The sequence below is a fragment of the Calliphora vicina genome, chromosome 5 (genome assembly GCF_958450345.1).
Source record: "Calliphora vicina chromosome 5, idCalVici1.1, whole genome shotgun sequence".
In the NCBI taxonomy this organism is placed as follows: domain Eukaryota; kingdom Metazoa; phylum Arthropoda; class Insecta; order Diptera; family Calliphoridae; genus Calliphora; species Calliphora vicina.
The window spans coordinates 1,108,066-1,128,858 of NC_088784.1; the positions used below are offsets into that span (position 1 = coordinate 1,108,066).

Sequence of the window (20,793 nt, forward strand, 5' to 3'; positions counted from 1 at the left end):
AAAAACAATATAATTGTATGCGTGTGGGGGTGTTTATGCACATACACACCTACATACAAACATAGATACATATATATGAGGCAGTAATTCTGAAAGTGCTCCAAGTCAAGATATTGAACAATTTACATAAATGATAGATTCTTCAACTTTCACAAACAAAAAAATACTTTTCCAAATAATATACATTTAAAATGACATATTGAGCAGCAAATTCAACAATGATATTTACCAAGCATTTTTTCAACAAAAAATTTCAAGTAGAATACATTTTTATAAAATAAAGGTTTTGTGGCTTATAGGGTTCCTACGCGGGAAAATTTTCCTGGGAATTCCCGGGAATATTTATTTGTTAATTTTCGGGAAATGTTTGTCGGGAATTTCTTCTAAAAGTTACAATTTTCAGATTCGTTTCGATGGCCAAATTTGTGGCTAATTGAATCATTCTATTATATCCATAGATTTTTCGGTTCTAGCATCAAAATAATTACGGTTGAAATAACCGAATTTTTTAACATAGTCGAAATTCTTAAAACTACAACTGTGATAATACCGATAAAATGCCACTATTAAATTAGAAACCCTTATAAAGGCTGGACCAACATTGTACAACCAAATATAGTTATTTTATACTTCTTTTAAAACCCTGGTACAATTATAAGTCAATTTATTCGAAAAAAAATGTCTGGTCCCGGGAAAGAAAAAAGTACGGGAAATTAGGAACTCTAGTGGCTTAAAATGATTTACGATATTAAATTTGTTTATTAAAACTTTGATCGACCTTTATAATATTAAAATAAAGAAAAATAAATCCATAGCCAATTAGTGAGTTGCAAAATATTCTACAATATTTAAAACTTTGAAAATGAAAAACAGTATGACTTGGGACACTTTTATAATAACGCCTCATATGTTTTTTTTTTATTTTTATTATTTTTTGTTGCCTTATTCTATTTGGATTTTATTTAATGGAAACAGTATTTTTTTAATACTTGAAACTTTTGGTTATATTGTGGTTTTTATATTTGTTCGTTGAATAAATTCTCTTAATTGCGACTGGCTGCAACTTTAAATTGGGTTAAAAAAGGAGTTTCTCACTGTATTTAGGGAATTTCCATTCACATACCGGGAGATATACACACATACATATAATATTTAAGTATACTCGTAAATATAAACTATTTAAAACTATGTCTAGTATTAGTCTTAAACCATGGAAGAGTTTGTTACAGGTTGTCGATCTGAACAACACCATGATAATCAAACTAAAATTCAAAGAGAAATGTCCCATGATGTCTCCAGCATGTAAACCTCATCTGTCTGTATAGTCTCTTGTGGATGCGTATGCGACAATTTTGTTTATTAACAAACACGTTAAGCCAAAAATGAGTCTCATCGCTGAACACACTTTTGCTATAAAACAGTCGTCTGTCTATAAGTTGCATGAATCGATGACTGATTTTCAAAGTAAATGTGGATTAGTTGGTAACGTTGTTCAAGCTTCAATCTATTCATGATGATTTGCCAGTGTATACTGATAATTTTGGTTGGAAACATCGTCAACAACTTCATTGGCCCATCCAAAATTGCATGTTAACATGTACCTAATTACAAAATTAATTCAGTAATTAAATAACAAATTATTTTGCTTAAGTGCTACAATTAAAATCGTTTAATTTTATCTTATTTTCATCTAAGAACAAAGGTTGAGAATTAATGTCAACACATCCTTAACAAATTTCATTACACCAGGGAATTGTTATTACTTAATTAACATGATTTAAGATTAAATTTTTAACTAAAATTGAAGAAATTATAAAAAGGATTTTTTTTACAAAAGAAAACCCGGTAAATTGGTTAACGGATTTACATAATTGAAAGTGGAATTTTTTTTAAATATCAAATATACGAAAACTGGTTTTTGAAAAATGTACATCTAAATAGTTGATCCCGTCCAGGCCCCTAGTAGCTATGAGTGCCGACCACTGCCTAATTCATACTTCCACATATACTTACATATGTACTATGTATTTGTTTATAGATTTACTTTTATGTTTAATATTGTTACGTTTTGAAATTGAAATTATTCATACAGAAAATTAAAGTAAAAAAATAAAAACACAAACATAAACATAACTACTAGTACAAGTACAATGTCACTGTATATGTATACGTCTGTATAGTGATTATATTCTCATACTATATGAATAACACATAAATGCATAAATACATATGTACATAAATGTACCTATACATACATATGTATTAAAGCACATACGTATTATACATATGTATTAGGGTGGATCTTCCCCACTAAAGTAATCGTTGTATTCAGTCTATTATACCGTATCTCAAAGTTTTTGTTCTCAATTCAATATTTGGTGAGAAATATTTATATTCTTTTTTTAAGGTTTTTATGATTTTTCTTAAGATACATACATATGTATATTGGTATCATGTGAAAGGCCTCTGAAATACGCTTTCAATCCATATCTAAATTATCGTGTAAATCCAAAAGAATTCGAACTTTTATAAATTTTTACATATAAAATGCAAAACAACGTATCATCAAAAAGTTCGAAATTGATTTTATTATTGATTACGATTCACTACATCATATTACATATGTGTACAAAATTTTAAACTTTTACTATCAAAAATAAACAAGTTATAACCAAAATTGAAACTAAAGTATCATCAAGTATATGATTTTTTTAAACAAAATAACGTATACACTTTGAGTAAGTAATTAATAAATCGTTTTTACCTTATTTTAGGAAGTATCCTAACTTTTTTTTAATAAATTTGTTGCAATTGAATATTTTTTGCAGTCTTAATGAAAATTTAATCAAGAACCTATTTTAGTTTAAAAAAGTAGTTGTTAGTAATTAAAATAAAAAAAACATAAACAATTTAAAAATGTATATATAAACAGCTTTTATTTAAAATAAAAAAAATATTTTTTTTTAAGTTTTTATTTTTTCATAAAAATTTATATTGATGATACGTTTTTTTGTTTCAGAAAATAACAATTCAAAAAAACGTAAGTCACGTATCTTAAAGTGTGCTTTGCAAAAAATTAGTTTTTTTTATAAAATATATTTCTAGAGTCATTGTAATTCAGATTTGAAAATTTTGTTTCAATATCTCAAGTAGTTTTCATTTTATATCGTGTTTTGCTCCTCCTATAAACTTATGAAAAGTGATGTTACGTTATTTTGCATTTTAGGTGACGATATGTATGTACAAAATTTGAAGTTATAACTATCAAAAATAACCATAATAATAACGTATGTATACCTTTTGAGTAATTAATTAATAAATAGTATTTTACCTTATTTAGGTAGTTTCATAATATTTTTTAAAAAAATTTTTTGCAGACATTCTAAATTAAATTCTAAGTAATTAAAATAAAAAAAAAACATACAAATTACAAAAATATCTATAACTGCTTTTATTTAAAATAAAAAAAAATATATTTTTATTCAAGATTACATTATTTTGGTTTTATAAAACAACTATTCAAAATAACGTAAGACACATAGCACAAAGTGTACTTCTAGAAACATATTTTTTTTATAAAATATGTATATTTCTAGTTAATTCATTTTATCGGGAATATCTACACCATAATTGTCATCCATACAAACGGGGCCACCCTAATATGTATGTATTTAAATTAGCATGGCCCTTTTGTATGATACAAAAAAATATTCATTAGTTTGTTTTGCAAATACGAGATCAAAGGATAGAGTATATAATAAATTCATTCTGTTAACTTAAAATTAGGATTATCCTAATATTATCTTATTTGATGTAATTTCTTTCTATCATTCATTCATTCGTATTATCCAACATGCATATGTATAGAATTCAGAAAATTTGATTTTAAATTTGTATTCACCGATAATTTCAAATAAAAAGGGATTCACGAGCTACCGATTTATTTACAAAATAAAGTTTGTTTGCTTTGATTTTGGGCCTTCCCAATGTAAAATGTACTATATGAGTTTGCAATTTATGAGTGTGAATTAAATTTACAGTTGTGTTCAATATAATAACAGTTTTTGTAAAATGTACTAATATTTGTATTATATTTTGTATTTTTTTAAATCCATAATAATAATAATAAAAAATATATGTATGTATATTCATATAAGTTGGGCAATGCCATCAATATTGAGCATACATACTTATATGTACATGTGTATATAAAAATATAAGAAAGCACAACACCTATTATTTTAAACACAACTGTTAATTCACTGCTTTAATTTGCATGTCATTTACGTTATCAGGTTCTTTGTCTATGTGTGTGTAGGTGTGGTTCAGTGTTGCCACAAGTTTTAAAAATTAGTTTCACATAACGGGATTTTAAAACTGGAACTAAGTACGTACCATACATGACAACTAGATATGTAGGTATCTGAGAGCCAAAAACCAGCCAGTATTTCTACAACAACAACAGCTATCTCTTCTAACATACAAGTACTATGTGAATTCAACATACCCGTGAGAGAGAGTTAATTTTCAAACATTTTCTTTAAAATTGCACTTTTTACACATTCTTTCACAAACACATAACATTTTTTTTTATTTTATCCACAAATTTAAACCATTAAATAACCGAAACCTGCTAAAACAACAAAAAAATATTTGTTCAACTATTCAATTTGTTGCGATTGAAATTAAAACCGAAACAACATATTGTTGTAAAATTTGGTATTGAGAATTAATAAAAAAAAAACTCAAAAAAAATTAAATTTTTTTATACAAATTATGAAATAGAATCTTTACAGATCAAATATGCATTAAACATTTCAAAAATTATTTCAATATAGAATCATAAATGTAATTTAATTTGTATATACTTTTTTAGATCGCTTTTTTACAACTATGAGTGTTTGAGAAGTGCGGTGAGAGTGATTTGAAAAGCAGTCCATATAAACAAAGTTTACTAATACATTCTTATAGTTAGGTTTAGTTCGGACAGTAGAGTTAGGTTTCACTTCTTGTTATTCTTTGACTCGTACATTGAAAAGTTACAACGAACATTTAACAAATGTACTACAAAAAGGCAACACTGTTGTGATTACATTTAATACACCATTCAAAAATATGATATTTTTTTTTTCTTTCCAATTGTGTTACGTGTTTATTTATTAAATCAACACCTTTGTAAAAATGTTTATAATAATCTATTTATGACATACAGTATGTTTGTATGTAGATTATACCAAAATAAATACGGGCTTAATACTGAAATACTCCATAACTTTGTGCAAAAATAAAACTAGTTTAATTAAGGAATCATTAAAAATACATCAAGGTACTACTAACCAATGATGCAAAGTAATTTCCGTTTATATATAAAATTCTTCTATGTACACAAAAAAAAAAAAACTATAAAAGATATATGTATGTATGTACGTGATGCAGTACATATATATAAAATGATTGTGTAAACACAAACATCACGCAATGAACATTAATTATATCGAGTCCTTTTCGCAAAACGGACGTAAGCGACATGATATTAGATTTTCGTTTTTTTATGGAAATCGATAATTTAGCATCATTCCTAAAAATTTCTTAATAATAGATGCAATAGTTTCAATTTTACGAGAAAAAGAAAAAAGACGTAAGTACTAGGATGATCGGTCCGGTTTTTAATAACCGGTTATGGCCGGTTTTTTTGGTTAAGTCGGTTTCGGTTTTTTTTAAAAGCTCACATTTCGAATATCGAAGAAACCGGGTTTTTTCCTCGAATAGCCGGTTTTTTTCTAAAAGTGTGTTTTTATGAGTTTTAATGTATTAAAAACATTAACTTTAAAAAAATCGATATACTCCAAAGCATTTAAAATGTGTTTTATTCCTGAGAGATTATTTTAGCCTTCATATGGGATTAAAATTTACTGACGTTAACGATCTTCGGGTCCAATTGACATTTGAAATTAAATAAAAGTCATAAAATATCAAAAATATCAACTACTCACTTTTTGAAAAAAAATCAATTTTAATTTCAAAATGGGTCAAATTTGACCCGAAGACCTTATGAAGGATAAGAAAAACATAGCTTTCTAACCGGTGAAACTCAGTTTTCATACAAGTATTATATTTTAGTGCTACCAAAGATCTGAAACCGTTTAACTTAATTGTGCGTAACAAAAATTCAAGATTTTTGATCCAGGGCAAATATGACCCAAAGACCTTAAGTGCAAAAAAATGGATAGATATTTTTGCAAATTTGTTTTCCTATAAACATATCGTAGTTGTTGACATTTGAAATTAAATAAAACTCATAAAATATCAAAAATATCAACCACTCACTTTTAGAAAAAAATCAATTTTAATTTAAAAATGGGTCAAATTGGACATGAAGACCTTGTGAAGGCTAAAAAAGTAATCAAAAGTTTTTGTTATTAGAATACATGTTTCTTCTTTATCATAATTATCTGATCTCTTTTTTATTTTGTTATGTTTTTCCATGAACTGTTTTTGTTTTAATAACTATTATTTTAATAAATAAAACTTTTTTTCTTCTTATTTCTATGCGTTATAATATTTTGCAAAAAAAAACGGTTAACCGGTTATTATTAAAAAACCGAAACCGAAACCGGTTTATATTAAATTGCAATTTTTCGAAGAAACCGAAAACCGGTTTCTAAAAAATGTCGAAGAATCGATCACCCTAGTAAGTACACATTTATTTTCTATTTATGCATTTTGTAATAGCAAGGTGTCGGTTACGTCTAAATTTTCTTTTAAAATATGTATATGAAATTTTGAACATATGTATTAATGTTTTAAATGTGTTTATATGTACATATGTATATAAAATGTCCAATACCTTAATATACTTGTTTATAAATTCCTTTGATTATCACTCTACCATTGTAATTTATGTGGTGTAATTTGTAATTTGTATTTATACTTTTATATGAATCGTATCCATTCATAATTAATATTCACATTAAATTTATATTACTATCAATTTACCAACTCTAAGATTTTGTTGCAAATGGCGTCATTGATACCAAAAGTAAGTATATATTTTTCAAATTAGCCAAAATATTATGCTGGTTCAAAAAAAAAAATCTCATTTAAAAATTTGCGGTCAGCATAAATAACTATGGATACTTTGAAGTATCGAAAATAATAATGAACTCAAGATCTCGATCACGCAATTCCAAAAATATTATTAAGGAGCCTTTGCCATTGCCACTCCCTTAAAATAAGTGCCCGTAAATACAAAGATTTGAAATAACTTTGTGATAAAAATACAATCCCTAAACAATATTATAATGAATTTTTAAATCTTAGATATGACAATAATGTAAACGATGCATTGCCTGAAACTGGCCAAGAACATGTTATTTAATTTTTAATTATTTTTCCATTAAACTTTAAATGTTAGTTACTTAAATTTGTTTGTTTGCTTGCTTATGTATTAACTTAATTAAAATTTAGGATGTAATACACTTAAATTTCCTCTTTTTTAATAAAAAAAATTTAGTCGTAACCGACATAATTTTATTAATATTATAAAGACGTAAGCGACAAAAAAATCGGATATAGTGTAGTATATATGAAATTAAAACAAAACTGAATCCTATATCTTAGATATAATAATACTTATTAACGGAGTTTAAAAGAAATACCATGGCCTACTTTAAAGACATTTAAAAAAAACTGCTCTCCTGTAAAATTTAGTTTTTGTCGGTTACGGCTCGATATTCAAACATAATTTTCCGTTTATAGCAGAGAGTGATAGCAATTAAGAAATTATGGAACTTGAATTATAAAAACCATGTAATGTTCTTTATTTCACTGTTGTAATCTGACCAGCTATTGATTTTGATTTTTGTTAATTTTTATGAATCGATCAAGTTCGGCCCCTAAGGCTTACATATGAGTGTCGACCACTGGATTGGAGTAACTGTTGTACTGAGACATAATAATTCCTATTTAAGAAAAATGCATGTAACAATAACTTCTTTTAGATACTGGCCAACTGCATTGCATGCCTTATTAAATATTTATGCAAATAAAAATCTTGATTAACTGTACGCAACATTTAAGCAACTATATAATTAAGTTTTATGGCATCTGTACGTACATACATATTTATATACATATGTTTTACATATTCCTTCCTGCTGCTCTATAATGAATGTTTAATTAGTAAAGTATGTAAACGCAATCATATTAGTATTAATTGTCCTGCACATAATTATTATTCAATAAAATATGTAGCACATACAGATTTAAGTAGAATTCAAAATTTATAGCACTTTGTGACGAAAAACGTTTTATTTCGTTACGTAAAATCAATATTCACAGGTGTTTATAGGTCAGTCACATAAATTTATATGTACATAGGTCAAATAGTAGGGTGATCGACTAGGCTTTTCAGTCGAATTATTTTTTGCGATTCTTAATCGATTGTTTTGCATAGGTAAAAGTATGTTTTTTGAAAACGATATTATTATATTCAAGTAATAGAAACTTTCCAAATCAGGAAGTCCATTAAGTGATTTTTAGTAAATTGGCATACTTTAAGGGGGGTGTTAGAATATTGTTTTTGGGCGTTACTCAGTCGTAAGAAAGGATATTACTTAATTAAATTCAAAATAATACTCGTATGAAAGTATTCATGTATTTGATGAATTGTTTCGAATAGTATAAGTTTGTTTGTTAACATTTCAATCTAAGTATGCTCTTAAATATTTATATATGTATGTATGTATGTAGTTCTATATTATAGTTCAGTGTGATTTTTTATTCAACCCCTAATCTTTTAAAAATATTTACACTATTATAATACATATATCTTATAACTTCTTAACATGATTTAGCAGTTTTTTATTTTTTAAATATGTATAGAGGAGTTACATATGTATGTTTGGGTGAATATAGAAACAAGGGATACTCCATACAAACTTACATATTTTATATTTATATGAATGCGGTGGGTTATATATACACTAGGGTGACCCTTATTTTGAGATTTTCAATGCTCCCAAAATCTAAAATTATTTTTGTCACCTAAAAACCATAACAAATAAATAACATCGAAATACATATTTCATATTTTTTTTATTGATGTCTTGGACGATTTAGTTAATTAATAGTGCCCTAGAAATATAAAATTACAAAGTCGTAAATCAACAATCAATCCAAAGAAATAATCTGAAGTTAAATAATAGATAATAGGGTACGAAATGTATTTTAAAGAAATAATTTTAAAACATTTGTTACCAAAAACTAAATACAAACGTTAAAATTAAAATTTGCATTTTGAATCATTATTTAGTATTTATTAAAACTGAAAATTTTTTTGGAATTTTTTGAAATTTCGTTAAAAAAATATTTTAAATAACAAATTTGGGATTTGAGATATGTATGAAATTTTGTGTTTTTTTTTGATATCAAATTAAGGTTATCGATTTCAGAAAATGTTTATGTTTAGTTTATATTTAAATATATATGTATATGTACACACAGAAAACAGAATGATTCGGTTGCACACAAACGCATTTTCGGTTCTATCAACAGAAAATCAATTGATAAAGAAGAATATTGGTTAAATCAACCAAACTTTTGTTACTCCTTCTAAAATTTTGTAGCCACAACTGTAAAATTATGTTACGAATGATTCGATTGGTTACAATCTCGGTAACTACAAGGGTATTCAATTAATCGGGTTTCTGGTTTAATCGGTTAACCGAGCAAGTAATTAATCGGGGTTTAGATTTATTTGGTTAGTATAATAATATCTATTTTAATTTTAAATTGAAAATACAACCACGAATTTTGTGTACTAAAACATAAAAAAACAAACAAAACATAACAATTCAATCAAAAAATTATAGCAAATATGGTATTTGAGATTTTGTATACACATTTGAGTTTTTTTTTAGAATTTTAGTGAGATCTTCTGAAATAAAACTTTATAAAAAGAATATAATTAATTTGTATCCCTTTAAACGATTTTTTTTTTTAGATTTAATAAAACTTGACTTGGAAAAAACTCTCTCGCTGATTGTAGATGTTGGAGAAATCGAAAGCATGATGAAGAATATTCAATATCTCAGTTTTTTTTTTCGTTTTTTCTAAGCATATCATTGATGTCCTTTTTGGATTGTTTTAGATATTGAATACTTTTGATAGTTTCGTTAAGTTTAAATACATGTAAATTAAATATGTCAGTTGTTATTCTCAATAAACATTTTTCTTGTATGTTCGAAAAAATATATAATTTGAAATTTGTAATTGAATTGGAAAAATGAATACAAAATAATATGTTAAAGTGCAAAAAAAGGAATTTCGGTTAATCGGTTAATCGAAACAAATTAATCGGTTTATTTGTTATTTGAAAATCGGCAATTTTAAATTATTCGAACAGTTAACAGTCCAAAATTAATCGGTTAACCGATTAACGGTTGATCGATTGAATACCCTAGTAACTACTACGAATCTGTTTTCTCACACTTTTTAATTGAAATTTTTTCAACATTTAATTCTTATCATTATTTTTAATTTGATCCCTATATATTATCCGTTTTTTCTCAAATATTCAACATAAGGTTTTAGATGAGGAAGAACAATTTTAGACCTTGATCGCAAAAGTGCAATGCAAAAGGCCCACCCTAATATGCACATATATTTATATGAATGTATGTAAAAGTATGTACATATCTATTTACATCAACTGGGGTGATTTTAAATTTATGACCTGCAATATGATTAAGTTCGGTCGATTGACCTTAACTCTAACGTGAGACATATTATACATATCCATTTTACACACTTATGTAAATATGTACAAATCAGGGTATCCAAATTATTCGGGTTTTTTTTATTCGATTATGAGATGCCAACTTGTTCGAATAATTTGATTACATGTTTAAAATAAATAGAATTATTCGAATAATTAAATATTTTTGTTTAAATAAAGTAAAATATTAATTTTTTTCTTCGTCATGTCGTCTTACATAAAGAAAGTATCGTCTAAAGCCACCTTTTAATAACATTTCATCACTTTTATAACTTTTAAGATCATATTCTTCGTCTATTTCATTAATATAACTGTCAAAAACATTTTCAATATCATATTCACCATCACTTTTGTCTTAGTTAATATTTGCATTAGTATTATTTATTTTAACAAAAAAGGATCACTAACGGCCATTTTTATAAAGTGGTTAAATCCATTCGTTTTGAGTGGGATGAGCTATTCTGAAAGCCATACAAAATATTATTAATTGTTAAAAATTATGGAAAATGGAAACAAAACTTAATATGTAAATTAAAACAAATATATTTACATATTTGATTAATCTTCATACAATTGATCAAATTATTCGTTATTCGAATAGTAATTTTTAAATTCTTAAAAGAATTATTTTTAATTGAAATTGTATTTTTAATTGATTATTATTCAATGGCATACCCTAGTACATATACACAAATATAACCACCTAAAATGGAAAAAGCTCTAAAAAAATTTTAGTAAAAATTTTATAACAACTGAAATTGTTCTCAGATTTTTTTAATATTTCGAAAATTTACGTTTAATGCAAATTGGTTATTAAATAATGCATTATTTAATCTACAGTAAAATTATTAAGGCATTTTAGCGTTTTAGGCAACGATATTTTATTAAGACAATGTTGCGTACATGCGTGTGTAGTAGGATTTGTAAAATTACATATACATACCCTGCAATTCTAAAAGTATGAATTGCCAACTTTCTATTGGCAAAGGTTGAACCAACCATACTATGGTTGGGTACAACCATACTATGGTTGGGTACAACCATACTATGGTTGGGTACAACCATACTATGGATGGGAAAAATCATACTATGGTTGGGTACAACCATACTATGGATGGGAAAAATCATACTATGGTTGGGTACAATCATACTATGGTTGGGTACAATCATACTATGGTTGGGTACAACCATACTATGGTTGGGTACAACCATACTATGGTTGGGTACAACCATACTATGGTTGGGTACAACCATACTATGGTTGGGTACAACCGTACTATGGTTGGGTACAACCATACTATGGTTGGGTACAACCATACTATGGTTGGGTACAACCATACTATGGTTGGGTACAACCATACTATGGTTGGGTACAACCATACTATGGTTGGGTACAACCATACTATGGTTGGGTACAACCATTCCATGTTTGGGTACAACCATTCCATGGTTGGGTACAACCATTCCATGGTTGGGTACAACCATTCCATGGTTGGGTACAACCATACCATGGTTGGGTACAACTATACTATTGTTGGGTACAACTATACTATTGTTGGGTACAACTATACTATTGTTGGGTACAACTATACTATTGTTGGGTACAACTATACTATTGTTGGGTACAACCATATTATGGTTGAACCAACAATATTATGGTTGAGAAAACCATATTTCTAAAAGTATGATGGCAACTTTATAAATTTTGCCCCCAACCATATTATGGTTGACCTCAATCCTATTATTGTTGACCCCAACCATAGTCTGATTCCAACTAAATCATAATATGAGTCCCTTCAAACGAATTTAATTGGCCACTAATATTCACCAGTGAAAGTAAAAGGTGTTTTTAAAGCCCGATAAAACTTACGGGTTAACTGTCAAACGAACTGTAATACTGGGCTCACTTTTTGTCATTAAGGATCAGCATACTCTGGGAAATCATCATGAATAGATTGACGTTTTGACAACGCTATCCAAATTTACTTTGAAAATCAGTAAACGATTTGCGCAATTTATAGACGACTCTTTTATACCAAAATTGTGTTCAGTGATTAGGCTGAATTTTTGATAAACAAAATTGCCGCATTTGGGGTGAGACAAATCCACAACAGACCCTACGGACTCCATTTCATCCAGAAAAATGCACCGTTTTGAGCGGTTTGCAACTTATTTCTTTAAAAATGAATCCGGAACCCGCGTTACGGTCAATGGAGATAGTTACCGTACCATGCTCAGTGATTTTTTGTTTCAAAATATGGATGACATTGATCCGGACGAAACAATTAAATTTTAGGATTAAAATTTAATTGTTTGTGTTTCAAATGGTGAAGATGCCAGCCAAAAACATTTCCAATATATTAGCAAAGGCATTCATCAATGCGGAACTAGTTCCATATACTGCAGGGCATACACACAAACAAACATGCGTATACAATCTCTATACAAACTACATACTACCTTCTATGTAAAATGTTTATTTATTTTATAAATAACAGACATTTGTATGCGTTTGTCGGTCTATTTCTACCGTAATTGGATTGAATTCCGAAATATGTACATAATATCATAACATAACATAATGTAATCATTAAAAATTGAGAATGTTAAATTGTCCATAAAAATTTATTATTTATTTTATTAGAGTTTACATATCTATCCTTTTCCTATTATTCTTCTGCAACTTTTTCTTTTTTTAATGTTTTGGGTTAACAAATATAGATGAACAGATTTATTGTATTTGTGTTGTAATTTGAAATCCCAGCAAATATTATTTAATGCGTTTAAATCATTTCGAGGATATTACGAGTTCTTCTATACAGTTAACCCTTAAATGCAGGATTTTTACTTTTATTTTTCTATATAGAGTATCAAATATTTAGGTGATTTTTATTTATTATATTTCCTTTAGCCTAAGTTCGATTTAGAATTTCTTTAGCTGAAACTTTTCGTATTCCATTTGATTTTTGCTGAAGGAGAATCTGAATTAGTATCAAGCTTATGTTCGTCCAAAATTAAGTGGAACTGGAATGTAGACAATTGGCAACAATATGCATTAAAGGGTTAAGGGTCAAATCATAGAGAATTATACATAGAGACGAGACACTACGATTTGTCAAACAAAAATACAACAAAAAATATGTTTGATACAACAACAAAATACATTGACTAGTATGTATTTTGTTGTTGCGAGAGATAGGTTTTTGACAACAGACTTAGGTTTTTGACAATTACGTCTCGTCTCTATGTTACCCTATGGGTCAAATATTGTAAAACAAATTACTGTAGTTTTCATACAAATATTTTATTTTTATCTAAAAAGTTGTATTTGTTTTTTGCCAGACATCAAAATACCGTAATTTTTAAACTTTAATGTCGAGGCCTAACAGCGAAAATATCATAACCAACAATATATTTGATTTTCATTTCTTTATTGTGTTGAAATTTCATAGGTGTAACAAATTTAATACTGTTTAAATTTTATAGCAAAAACAATTTCTGCTTAACGGCACATCGCTATGTAATGTTTATTGTTATGCACTTAAGATAGTTTTGCGGTTAGGGCTCAAAATGTTTGAGATTTATTTGATATTGAGAGAGCCATAATCAAGTGTTTCCTATAAACAATAATCTCTCAATCTTCATTTACTTTAAAATACTTTCTACATTATCTAAATTGTTTTAAACTATGATTATTTTCATAATAAAGTTTCCTTGTATGAGATTAATATACATATTTTATTGAGTAAATGGTCACGTCTATATGTACATATCGATGGCTTAATATAGAAAGGTCGTATCTCAACTTTTAGTTACTTTACAGTAGAAGGAAAATACTCAATAATATCAGAAAGTGAAATTGAAAAAAAACAACTAAAACTGGTTTTGTATAAAAAAATATTTTTAGAAAAGTTGTTTGCTTTAATATAAACCAAAAAATATGCATTCCACTTTAAATGAGTTAGGGGTTTTTCTTTCAAACGATTTTTAAATGAGTTAGGGCTTTTTTATAATTACTGTAAATCTGTTATTCGTCAACATAGGAAACTGATTTTTTTAAAGGAGATCTATTTGAGTTTTGTCTACCAGAATATGTAAAAAACTTGATTTTGAAAAAAAAAAAAAAAAAAAAAAAACGAGATACGACCTTTCTATATTAAGCCATCGATATGTATGTTCCTACAATTAACATAAATCGAATAGATACACTTGTTGCCAACGTATAAACAATTTGTAGAAATTAATAATCTTTTGAATAAATAAAGCAACATATGTATTAGTTACAAGCTGAATATGTAGTGTTCTAAACTAAACATAAGTACCTACAAACATACTAAGTGAAGAAAAATAAGACAAATTAAAACCCTTAGGGATAATTTCATTTCCTAGGGGAGCAGTTTCAAGATTTCTGGTAATTCCACTGTGAATATGAAAACTAAAAGAGAAGAATACATTTATTTATTTATTTCCTATTCAAAGTGGTAGCAATAATCATAAAAATAAAAATAAAGATACGAAGAGTAGGTATGTTTACCAAAAGTTTTCGTTGCTAATAAAGAAATCCACGTATTCCAACAAGACATAACTGTAAATTATATAGATTTATTTAAATGATTTTCAGTTAATTTATTTAACATTTTATTTTGTAAATAATCACAACCGTCTTATACAAACACATACACAATTTACCAAATGTTTTAAGCTGCCCAGTAAACTAGTCCCTCGTTTATGAATTTGTTAACTTTAATTGCTAGGAAATTCCATAATGGACTTTTAAATTCCGCATAATGTGATGGGAAACAAAATTAATACTACTTTTATAACGCTGGAAGATTGGTTGCAAGGGAAAATTAAGGAATTCAAACCTAAATTTTTTTACCTATGACTCTAAAATTCCAATAGGCACGATCATTTGCATATTTCAGGCTGAAGAAGTATATGCAAATGCTATGGCAGCAAGACAAATATCAAAGTTACGTATATACTGATGCGATATTAGTTTTTTCCATTGATAGTCAATCTGTTATAATAGCACTGAATACAGGTAATACTGCGTCTAAAGTGGTCAGCCGCTGTTACAAAGAGCTAAAAGCATAATTAATATTAACCTTTGCTAGCATCCAGGCCACACTTGCGAGAATCGGTGCGAACCTACCACCCCAAAGCTATAGAATTTGATATTTTTCCGAAATATTTGAACTATTTACACGTTCCTGGGATGAAACAAAAATCAAGAATAGTAAGAAGCAGGAATGGTAGACATATATAGAAAGCAATTAAGGTAACTCTTGATAAGCATATGGTAGGATTAAGATTTATTGATGATGGTGCAGGGAAGCTGTCGAGAATAGCTATCAAATAGGTGATTTAATATAGATGGATCTCATTTCTCTCTGAACCTCATGATAATTTTAGGAGGATGGATTTTGGGTGAAATAGGAAGTGAAGAAAAGGAATCATAATAGACCTTATTGGCCTATATGGGCGATGATTTCTTATTGGAATTCGTTCATTCCTAGGTTAGTGCCAATTACTCTTCAATCTACTTTAACGCCTTAAGATGGACAAATTTAACACGCCCATGTTACTGCTTAGGTGTAATGGTCATGCACATCGTCAGATACATTTGATTGTTTAATGGTGCCATCAACAGATATGAGTAAATATAAATATTTCTTAGTTGCTTTGACAAAACAATTTTATATGTTAGATTAACAAAATATGTACCCTCATAAATACATAAATACATACATACAAATATGTATATTAGAACGACTCACATCGAAAAAAATATGTGTTTAATAAATGTAACTAAAAAAATTTTTATCGCTAGACCTAAAATATTTTTGAGAAACATCCATTCAAAGTGAGTCACTATAATGTATTTGTGTGTAGTTATACTCGTATTTGATCTGTATGTATGTATATTGATTATGATTATATTAGACATAAATATTTATGACCAGGGCAAGTTTAATTTTCGCCCAACAAATTTTAAAATATGTATAAGCTATTAATTAATGTGGGTTACAAAGTAAAATTCTGCAACTTTAAGTTATCTGATTGAAATCATATTAAAATTTCGATTGATCATAATAATGGGAAATATGCAAAAAAAAACATAGATTTCAAATCAAAATCCAGAAAAACTTGCCTTACTTCTGACTCATATGGTCCATGACTATGCGTCTGTCTGATGTTGATTATGAGGAAACAATTTGCTTTGTTCTTTCAAAAACTCATACTCGTCAATTTAAACAAAAAATAAATAAATATCGAATTTACATCATACACCCATACAAACTCTACTCTATTTACATGTGTATGTGCGGAAATAAAGAGGGGGTGGGGGGTAGGGAAAGTACAAAACAATGTGGGGGATAAGCATAAGTAATAGAACACCATTCATAATAGTCCCTTTCAATACCCTCAGATTAAATTCAATAAAATTGGCAAGGATTTCACTCAAATATTCATGTATACTTCGTATATGTACAGCCGCACTCCATTACTTACATATTTATTTATTTATGAAAATGAACTGTAATCTCATCCGCTCACACCTTCGCACATACATTTTCCCACAAACTGTTTACAACAATCAATGTTTAGTTAACAAATAATACCTACTTGTAAACTATATGGGACCTGCAAACATCATAAACGAAATAAGATATTGAAGTCCAACGTATAAATTCTCAGGCGCTCTTGGATTGCTCCGCAGTATCGCATCAATTGAATTTACCGTGTGTTGGTTTACTACACGCAGAGAAAAAAACATTGTAATTTATTATAATTTCAGCATTTTTAAATTTGAGTACAGTTCACTGTATAATCATGTATGCAAACAAAATATGTTTACATACTTTTAATTACATTCTCACCATTTCACTATGTTTTCAAATCGAATTTTTATGGCATAAATTAAAATAATCATGTCAGAGCTTTTAGTTTCAGCACATTTAATGTCCATGGCATATACATAAATTTAAACAAAACAATAATCAATTGGACCACGCCCACACTCTACGCTAAATCCCATTAAATGGGAAGATATCCAAACTGAAATATTTTTTTAATATGCAAAAGCAAATTATATACATTTTTTTTATTTGATTTTTTTTGTTAATAATCAGATTTTTAATGATTTTTTGAACAACCCACTCTATTAGTACATCATATTTGCGCCCTTTTTTTGTCCAATCCGAAAGCATTTCGGTACGGGTAATCAAAAATTGTATATAAAAAAATAAAATGACAATTGTGGGAGTTTGCTGAAAAATGCTTTGGCGAACACTTCCACATTTAAACTTCCATGCAAGTCCACGGAACTTATAGGTTATGGCGAGACTACAAAACTACACAATCACAATATCAAGAATTACGAGAAGGACTCAACAAAAAATAAAATTCAAAAATATACCATGAAACTACTTACCTTGGGCTACATTTGCTATTTTTGAAATACTTTATAACTTTATTTTTTAAGGTTTGCTCATTATGCAATTGTAACACTGTTCTTTAATTTAATTTAAGAACACGTGTTTAAAGTTTCAACTTTGAAATCCTAGCGGACCGGCTATTACTATATTTAATCATAATATCATACTAATAATGATTATATTATGTTTGGACGACAATCATAAATATTATCATAATATGTTTGCTTTTTACCACAAGCATGTTTTTTTCTGAGTGTACAACATAAAGCTTTAACCACTACATGTCCAGCAGTTTTACAAGTAGTCAATGTATCCTTTAGAGACAGTAATTGTCACTAATGTCTGACTCCAATTTATATATTTTGGGTCATTTTACACGTACGTAAATAAAAGTCAAATGGTTACTTTACACATCCCAGGTAATCTAGCGTGAAGTCAATTTTCACTTATGTGTCTCCAAGTAATCTAGAGTGTAGTCACTTTAAACGTTTATTTTGTACTGCCCTTTAGAAAGTAGTTATTTTACCCACCAGAAGTAATTTATTTGAGAGTAGTCGGAGGAAGGTTTGTTTAGAAGCAATTGTTTATTGGACTGTCCAGGGGATGTATTTGAGGTCAACTAGCTCCCGTTTAGCATCAGTACATGTTAAAATAACAAGTTAGCTAATCAAGTAATCAGTTAAGTAGTTAGTAAAGTAACTAACTCCATGTAACCGATATTTAAATACAATGCGTTGACTACTTCGGAACAGCTATTAAACAGTCTATTTGTAATCTAGATAGGGTCAATGAACATCCCCTGCGTAGGATTCATGTTAAATAACTTTGCACGTAGCTAATTATGTAACTAGTGGTCACTCTAAATAATGGATAAAATGTCTAGTTCGTGACAGTCACCCACAATTGCTGGGTATATATTCATAAACACATTCTACATACATACATATGTATGCATGTATAGGCAATACGTGTATAAATAAACACTATAAATGTTTATGTATGTTTGTGTGTTTCAAAAAAATTATTGAATTGAATATACCTTTGTATGAAATTCCATAAGAAATTTATAGTTTTTTTTTATGCTTGAATGATTCACCACAAAAGATTTGAGTGCCGTAAAACTGAATGAATGTATTGACAAAACCATAATAATTGAGCTTTTATGATTTTGTTGTCTTAAAAATGAGTAATGCCCGGAATCAACAACAATTCCTTCTCATATTTTCATATTTTACGCCACATATTTGCTGTATTATGTTTCAACAAAAGCCACAAGACCAAGGATTTGTCGTAATAAATAATAATAAAAACAAATCTAGTGCTTTTTCCCCAACACAGTACAACAGCTATTTTAGGTGATTTTTATAGATGTTCGCTTTTAAAGTTTTAGGTTCAAATTCATATTTTTCCCTTTCCCGAATCTATTTAAATTGAGTTTGAAAATTTAGTTAAACGCTTCTCGGCATATGCCAAAATAAAGAATTTTTATTAATTATACCCTTCACCTTCGTGAGAAGGGTGTATTATATATAAGTTTTTCATTCCGTTTGTAATTTCTACATTTTTCATTTCCGACCCTATAAAGTATATATATTCTGGAGCCTTATAGATAGCGGGATCTATTAAGCCATGTCCGTCTCTCTGTCTGTTGAAATAAATTTTCTGAAGACCCCAGATATCTTCGGGATCCAAATCTTCAATAATTCTGTCAGACATGCTTTTGAGAAGTTTGCTATTTAAAATCAGCAAAATCGGTTCACAAATGGCTGAGATATGAGGAAAAACCCAGGACAACCTCGATTTTTGAGCTATTTTTGACCTATATCTGGATTACTAAGACATTAATATAGACAATATGGATATCTAATGATAGATATTTCAAAGACATTTGCAACGACGTATATAAGACCATAGTAAGTTGGACCTACAATGGGTCAAAATCGGAAAAAATATTTTTTAACCCGAATTTTTTTTCTCACAAAAAAAAATTGAAAAAACAAAAAAAAATTTAAAATTTAAAAAATAAAATTTTTCCAAAAAATTTAAAAAAACAACTCGAAAAAAAATTAATTTTGTTTACCTAAAAATATTTAAAATTTTGAAGTATAATTTGGTGAAGGGTATATAAGATTCGGCACAGCCGAATATAGCACTTACTTACTTGTTTTTTTTTAAATAATTCTATGAAAATTATTGAAAATTGTTTAAAAGTTTTTGCGATCTTTAAAATTCAATTCAGTTATCAACACTTAAATGGACATTTATTTTTTTTTTTACAAAAAGTTTATTAAGACACTGGAGATTGTTGTGGATATGTTTATTTATTTATATACTATGTAGTGTTTGTATGTATTGAGTAAAGTTTATATTAAAATTAACCAAACTTTATATTTTATTTTTACAACCAACTTACTTTTTCAGATGAAAGGATATGTGACTTGGTATATAGTTACAGCTCTACCCAATAAGCACTTACATTGCTGTAAAAATTCAAGCACTTGAACATTTTTTTGAAATTCGACTTGAATGCAAATATAATTAATTATGTTTTAAACTTGAAAAATATTTGAAAAA

The 20,793-nt window shown here is 27.8% G+C and overlaps 1 protein-coding gene across 1 annotated transcript; it reads left to right on the forward strand.

Moving 5' to 3' along the window:
• Nucleotides 1-1,210: 1,210 nt before the first annotated feature.
• LOC135959785 (uncharacterized) lies at nucleotides 1,211-12,420 on the forward strand. Its single transcript, XM_065510855.1, has 2 exons — nucleotides 1,211-1,302; nucleotides 11,766-12,420. The coding sequence occupies exons 1-2, from the start codon at nucleotides 1,211-1,213 to the stop codon at nucleotides 12,418-12,420; spliced, it is 747 nt and encodes a 248-aa protein (XP_065366927.1).
• Nucleotides 12,421-20,793: the final 8,373 nt, after the last annotated feature.